At 34.8% G+C, this 7,961-nt stretch overlaps 1 protein-coding gene across 1 annotated transcript in view; it reads right to left on the bottom strand.

Annotated features, from left to right (window-relative positions):
- LOC106876445 (pyruvate kinase PKM) overlaps positions 1-7,961 on the bottom strand; it is a 50,192-nt gene that overhangs the window by 23,308 nt on the left and 18,923 nt on the right. Inside the window, exons 6-7 of the mRNA XM_014924999.2 lie at positions 5,756-5,907; positions 2,516-2,643 (exon numbers count right to left, since the gene is read on the bottom strand). Coding sequence (XP_014780485.1) covers positions 2,516-2,643; positions 5,756-5,907 — 280 coding nt within the window. The remainder of the gene's footprint in view (positions 1-2,515; positions 2,644-5,755; positions 5,908-7,961) is intronic.

Below are 7,961 nucleotides of genomic sequence, written 5' to 3'. Positions count from 1 at the left end.
TCAACGGTACAACAGTGTAAGACTACCCTTTCAGATATACTTTCATTGTGATTTCTGCAATGTGGTGCATAAATTGTCAAGTAAATGAGACGCATCTTTGCCTCCAGTGATTCACTTGCAAAGTGTTGAGTAAAATTATTTCGTTGCAGACCTCCTTTGGGTCTTTTTATTATCACTACGACACACATAGTCCCCAGTTGGTAACATTGATTTCAAGGCCCTCCTAGATGAGAGACTGGCATTCCACTTAATGTCTATGTTCCATTCTGGCATGGATTGGAGAGTTATTAATGTAGAAATATGGTTGAGGGTTGCGTAGTCTAGACGGCGTTTTTAGATTTCATTATTCTCTTCAACCCGGGCAAAGCCGGGTATTTCTGCTAGTATAAATAATAAATATAATAATATCAATAATAAGGACAAACTTTGGCTAATCATTCCTTACGGCGTTCAAGTTAAAACTAACATTATTAAAGAGATTTAAATATAATTGATATATTCCTTAGAGATAATAAAAACTATAATAATATTTTTTCTAGTAATAATTTGGGAGTAGGTTATTCTACTACTAATAATGTTGGTAACATTATTTCTTCTTTTAATAGATTTAAGTTAAATAAGTATTACAACTATAAATTATTTTTAACTCTACAATTGCAGTTTTCATAAATGTCGTTATGTGTGGCTATATCAGATGAGGAATATATATTGGTTGTGTTAGTATTAGTTGTTGAGGTTCCATTATTGGGATTTATATGTCAGCAATTATTAGGGTTATTAGAATTTGGGAGATGTATTTTAAGTTCAGGGGAGTTATTAGGATTATTATTATTGGTGTTTCTATTAGCATAGAATTTATTTAATTTCTTCTTGATAGATGATATAATGGTAAATAAGTTAGGAGTTAGGCTAAAACCAATATTAAAAGTTTTGTGGTTAATTATTTCATTGTGTCTATTATCATTGTTAAAGTGATTATGGATGGCTTTGAATATAAATTTAACAGTGTTATTTTTAATTTGCATAGTGTCTGGAATAATAAACCATATTTTATTAGATTTATCAGGGTGATTCATATTTATAGGTATATTATAATCTGTTTGAGATTTTCTATAGTTAATGGAATGACAATGTGCATGATTTTTATTATTATGTTATTATCATTGTAGCGATCATTATAATTGTAAAATGGTTGGTTTTTAATTTTCTTTGGTTTGTGAGATAACTTAGTATTGGTTGTTCTATTATCATGCTTAGTATCATTATTTTGATTTAAAGTGATCTTATGTTCTTTTTTTCATTATCAATTTCTTGTTTATATGTATTTTGGTTACTAGTTATGTGTTTATTTTTAAGTATATTATTATTTATAGTGGGATTATAAAGTTTACCAGTTTTTTTTTTGCTTATAATTAGTTATGTTATCTTTATTAATGCTACTAGGTTGGCAGAATTCTATTTTATTTCTATATCTGGCGCTTGCTAAGGCTATATTGTAGTGGTTTGCATGTTTATTAAATATTTCTTCATTGGAAGATAAATAGGTTAGTCTTTTACTAATATTATTGGCTAATGCATTTTTAATTGATCTAGGATGATTACTTTGGAAGTTGATATAGCTTAGACTTGAATTAGGTTTTTGAAGGGTTCATGTAATCTGGTTGATAAATAAAAATTAACATCTAAAAAATTAATTCAATTATTATCTCTCTTGATAGTTATGGAAAGGCCATGTCTTTTTAAATAGTTCTAATCTATCGAATGCATGTGGTGGGGATTTCTCCACCTGTATACTGGCAAGTGAGAAGAAAACACACAGCCTTAACTGAAAGAATGAGCTCCTTCTTTCAGTTAAGGCTGTGTGTTTTCTTCTCACTTGCCAGTATACAGGTGGAGAAATCCCCACCACATGCATTCGATAGATTAGAACTATTTAAAAAGAACTTAATTCATTTACAAGAACAGACTGTGATCACCAATCACAAGTCTAACAGTAAATACTCTCCTGAACTGAACATAGCTATCTCATGTTAAACCACACAATATATATGTTAGAGAAATAATTAAACACCTTACTAGCATAAGTTTGCTCAAAATTTTGCCCCCAAAAGGTCCAAAATATGCCTGTCATAAACTATAATGAATTTTAAACTAAAAAAAACAACATATATCCAAGTTAATGAGAGAATGTCTATACAGTTGCTCAGTCTGGGAGAAATAACAGCCAAAAACCCTTCACATTACACTTAACCCTCTTAAATATCACAGTTATTGTAGTCCTACATAGCTTTAAAAGCCATGTTGGCTGCAGTTGGAATGCCTTTGATCAAGTTTGCTCCTACAGTATTTCTTTCATTTGGACTTTATATTAAAGAAGATCACAATCTACACTTATTCTAGCTTATCCTACCCCACCTATGTATTTCTATTTATTAATAAGAACCTCTGTTTAAAAATATCAACAATCACAATAGACCTCTTTCATCAGTACTGGAAAAAAAGGGAGACCACATACTTCTTTACTCCTTTGTAGTTTTCAATTTTTGATACAATCTTTATAGATTTTCCTTTCTTTTCAAGAAAGTCTCGTGCTAACTGGACAACTTTTCGATCACTAACAAGTGACATAAACACCATGTCTACCTGGAAAGCAAAATACAAACAAACATATTAAAATCAACACGTGCATCCTAACATGAGATTAGTGGGTTCTGAAAAAAATTCTGGAATTGTAAGAGTAAGGTGTTCTATAAAATTTAACAAAAATTTATTTAAAAAAATGTTATAGATCATTTGCAAAATAATAAGTTATTATATACAATTTTTCTCTAAAATGAAGAAATACTTTACTTTCTCTAAAACAATCTATCTTTGTTTCATAGGATATTCTATTAAAATTAAGGTGAGCGAGGTTGTCCATAAAATAAGGTCTCAGTGAGTTTTAGAAAATTGTATAAGGGTTTGCCATTTGAGAACCATTGATTTAGGACATCAATAAAAATGCTTTGTCAGGTTGTTTTATAGAAATCTAAGCTTGGCATACAATGAAAAGTGAAATAATTTTCATTGTAAATTACAACAGGGACAATATGTTTCCTTCTTAGTGTAAACATGTGCAGGACACTATGTCATATAGTAAGTTTACACTATATATAATATATCATGATTTGTGAACAAGTTGTTGTTCATAGGTTTCACAGAGACATCTACAACTTGGTGAACTTTATTTTAACAGTACTGGTTTCTAACCAATGTTTACATATTTTACTGATATATAATGAAACATAAAAAACATACACTGATGCATAACATAAAAATACATAGGTGCACAATATACACACAATGGATTTCTGCAGTCTCCTTCAACCTAAGGGGTTTTGGTAGAAAACACTTACCCAAGGTGTTGTGTTATGGAAATGAACTGGGGTTAATGTGGTTGTGAGGCTTTACTACTGTAGACATAAAGCTTTCTCTGAACAAACAAATGGCATAGAAGTAAGTATGTAAATAAACTGGACATTACTATCTTGAGTCTCAGGACTCACAGTGCCATTTACTTGGTTTCCATGACACATAAGTGGCTGAGATCACAACATTTCCCCTGAATGGGACAGCAGTCCATCACAGGGTTACTTATTTATGGTTGAGTGGACTGGAGCAATGTGAAATGAAGTGTTTTATGCAAGAACATAACACACCACTCAGTCTGGGAAATGAAATCGTGATCTTCAATCATGAGTGCAACACCTTAACAACTAGGCCATGTGCCTTCATGTAAACAAATAAACATAAAGAACTGAGAACCATGCGATTGGGAAATCTTTACAATTTTCTTTCAGTTATCTATGTTTTGGAACAAACAAGTAAGGACGATTCACTGAGCTCTAATAATGCCAAAATATATCCAGGGTGGTCACCTCTCCACTGCACGTCACAGGTAAATTTTTTCATTGGATTCTGTTGTATCCCTTACATTTCTGTTTTGACCAGAATAACTTTTCTTTCTTATTTAATTAATTAAAAATTATTTTAGCTCATAACATTATGGTATGTATTCTTTTTCAAGACACAATCAGATTTATTTAATATCCAAAAATAGAAATAAAAATGCAAATAGAGGAACAAGGAAAAAAAAAAGAAAGAAAAAAGAAAAGCAAAAGGAAAAAAACATCAATTCAACACCGAGTGTCTTAAGTGGTTGCACACCACCAGGTTCAATGGAACCTACTGAAGCAAGTTAACACACTCATAACATTACCACAGGCGATGGCGGGGCTAAGGCATTGGAACAGCCATACACCCTCACAGGCATCACCTGACACCTTGGTAAGGTGAGCTGCCAATGATGATAAGAACTTCACCATTAGTAGCTCATCCCCCACCCCCACCCCTATGTCTCAAACGTCACAAGCTAGAAGAAATGGTTCACCGACAGGTACCAATACTTAAGGATTTTGTTCAATTCAGCTATGGAAGCAGTGACCCTCCCATCTACTGCAGCATCCAGAAGAGTCACAGACTGTGGTGTCCCAGATGCAGCACCTACTTCCTACTCAGGGACAAAGGATAAGACTATCTGGTCTCTTCCCATCACTTCTGGATAATCCTGCTGGCTCCAGAACTGGAGCCAGGGCTTGCTTAACAATTAAGTTTAGCTCGGTGTGATGAGCAAAATGACCAGCATTTAGGTGGCAAGACAGACCATGAAGAACCATGGAGTGGAGAGACCTACTCAGCCCCACACAGACGTCAGCTCCCACTCTAAGTGATGGAGATATGAACTCATCTTGACTGAGTAGACCACCAATGTTGGCTACAGGCCAGAAGAATGGGAAACAAATAATCCCTTCCATTATAGGCAGAAGGCCTGAAATTTTGGGAGAGAGAGAGCTAGTTGATTACAGACATCTGCCAATACTCAACTGGTACTTATTTTATTGACCCCAAAAGGAAGAAAGGTGAAGTCAACCTTGGCAGAATTTGAACTCAGAATGCAAAGACAGATGAAATGTCACTAAGCATTTTTCCCAGTAAGGTAATGATTCTGCCAGCTCACCACAACGACGATGACGACGGCGGCAGCGACGACGATGACGACGAAGAACAATAATAAAAACATCATCAAGAACAACAATAATATCTAATATAGGCATATGGCCTGAAATTTAGGGGAGGAAGGTAGTTGATCCTATCAACACCAATATTTGACTGGTATTTTCTTTTATCAATCCGGAAAGATGAAAGGCAAAATTAACAAAATAACAGGCAATAATAATACTTTGTGACAGAAGAGTCAACCTCCTACAAAACTACTCCCCACCCAATTGACAGATCTTGTCTTGTAAGTTATTTGGTGACCTCTGCTGTTGGCATCATGTAAAAAAAAAAAAAACAGCCAGTACACTCTGTAAAGTGGTTGGCATTAGGAACAGCATCCAGCCATAATAACCATTCCAAAGCAGACACTCGAGCTTGGTACAGTCCTCTGGCTTGCCAGCTCCTATCAAACAATCTTATCCATGACAGTAGAAAACAGATGTTAAATGATGATGATGATGTGTGTGTCTGTCTGCCTGTCTTTGTGTTTGTCTTCCACCACTGCATGACAACTAATGTTAGTTTGTTTACAGCTCTGGTGGTTTGGCAAAAAGAGAACCAGGCTTAAAAATAAGCACTGAGGCCAATATCCTTCTAGGATAGGTTGCAGACTGAAACAAGTAAAAGATAAAACATACAAGATTAAAATGGTTTGCACCTGTTCATCCAAAGCAAACTGCAGGTCATTTTTATCATTCTCACTCAGTTCAAACATGTCTGGCATCCCTTTCATGTGACACGTCTGCCTGTTACCAAGAAGGCCTTCTTCAATAACTTCACAGATTAAGGTGGACTTTTGAAGCTGCAGTTCTGTTGGAAGAAAGAAAGCTTATGTCATGTTTTGGATTATCCCATTTTACTAGTTTTGATTACTATTTATATGAATTTATACACAACTTTGAAAGTATTTATTATGAACACTGTACAGTAAGTGTATTGTAATAAATACAGAGAAGATACAGTAAGTGGACTTTAGTGAAAATAGAGGAGGTACAGTAAGTGTACTGTAGTGAACACAGAAAAGGTATAAAACACGTATTAAACATGTATTAAAACATGTATCAAACATGAGCAGTGACAGAATATAGACAGTAATAATGGCAAAAAATAAATAAGAGAGATATGAAAACTGATATAGTAGAGAAGTATAGATTCTGAAGGTAATGAAATTTTATACATAGTCCACTATGAAATTGGTAAGGCCCTAAGCCTCTCTAAGTAATACTCATAGTATAGTTTTAACTGAACAATGAAGGTAAACAAAAATCACTTCTCAGACATATGAGAAGGCTGAGCTTAAAATATTCCAGTCAAGTATAAATTTGATGGCCTTAGATCTGAGCTTCTGTAGGTATTCTAATAGTGATGCTGAAAACTGTTCATAGTTTGCAAGCTTCACAGGTGGCAGGGAGATAATAAGTGGCAAGATATGAGTGATAAATGGATGAGATGATTACACATATAATTATTATGTGATTATATAAATGTGGGTACGTATGCAAGGTACAAAATTGGCAGATTCATTAGAGTGTTAGATAGAATGAATTGCAGTACTTGTTCTAGTTATGTACTCTCTGAGTTCATCCCACCAAGACCAGCTTTACTTTTCATCCTTTTGGGTTGATAAAGTATCACTCAAGAGCTGAATTATTAGAGTATTTAGATAAGCTGTCTTATGGTATCTGTTCTGGTCTTTGCATTCTGATAGCAAACTTGACAAGCTGTATCAGCCCTTGGACAACATTACTGGTGTGGAGGGAGGATACCTGCATGCATAGGCAGCTGCCTAAAAACTTCAATGAAGTCTGCAGCTTGAAGACGAACATTTTAGGTACGGATCCAATTTCATAAAACATACTTTTTACATGCATTATGTATATAAGCACACATATATAAACAAGTGCATATGCTTGTTGCAGGCACACACTATGAACATAATTTATAACAAAAAAAAAATACATTCCTAAAATTACTGCTTATACAGAGAAGTATATTTGGCAAAATAAAGTGCAACCCTTACATAGATCTGATACTGTGAATAATTTAAACAACTACAGGTCAATAAATAACATTATTAAATTTAAAAATTGACAATTATAAAAATATAGGCACAGACGTAGCTGTGTGGTAAGAAGCTTGTGTTAAGGTGGCAAGCTTGCAGAAACGTTGGTGATAATGCTTAGCAGTATTTCATCTGCCGTTATGTTCTGAGTTCAAATTCTGCCAAGGTCGACTTTGCCTTTCATCCTTTCGGGGTCGATAAATTAAGTACCATTTATGCACTAATCGACTTAACCCCTTTGTCTGTCCTTGTTTGTCCCCTCTATGTTTAGTCCCTTGTGGGGAATGAAGAAATAAGAAGCTTGCTTCCCAACCACATGGTTCCGGGTTCAGTCCCATTGTGTGACACCTTGGACAAGTCTTCTTTTATAGCCACAGGCTGACCAAAGCCTTGTGAGTGGATTTAGTAGACAGAAACTGAAAGAAGCCTATCATATATATATATATATAAGCAAAATTTGATCATTATATATATATTGGTTATTTTCCCTAAAACTATATATATATAGTGTAGTATATTGCCACTTAAGTGTGGCTGACCCCTAGGGGTGGATGTTACTGTTGCTTTTAGCCCCAGGAGGACATCTCCTCCAGCTGGCTTATCGACACACAACTGTGTCCTGTTTGCCAAGGGAAGTTATCCCTCTCACCTCGATCAGCAGCACGAACGTATCCGGATTTCAGGGTTATTTCCCTTTGTCGGCGTTCGACAGCTGATGACCTTGGTGAGAGAGACAAAAACCTGGCAAATTTATATCTTCTTTTCCAGTGAAATTCTTCAGCTGGAGGAGATGTCCTCCTGG

This window comes from Octopus bimaculoides, chromosome 18 (genome assembly GCF_001194135.2).
Source record: "Octopus bimaculoides isolate UCB-OBI-ISO-001 chromosome 18, ASM119413v2, whole genome shotgun sequence".
NCBI classification, from domain to species: Eukaryota; Metazoa; Mollusca; class Cephalopoda; order Octopoda; family Octopodidae; genus Octopus; species Octopus bimaculoides.
Note: the sequence above shows the minus strand (reverse complement) of the source record. Positions and strands in the feature narration are given on the sequence as shown.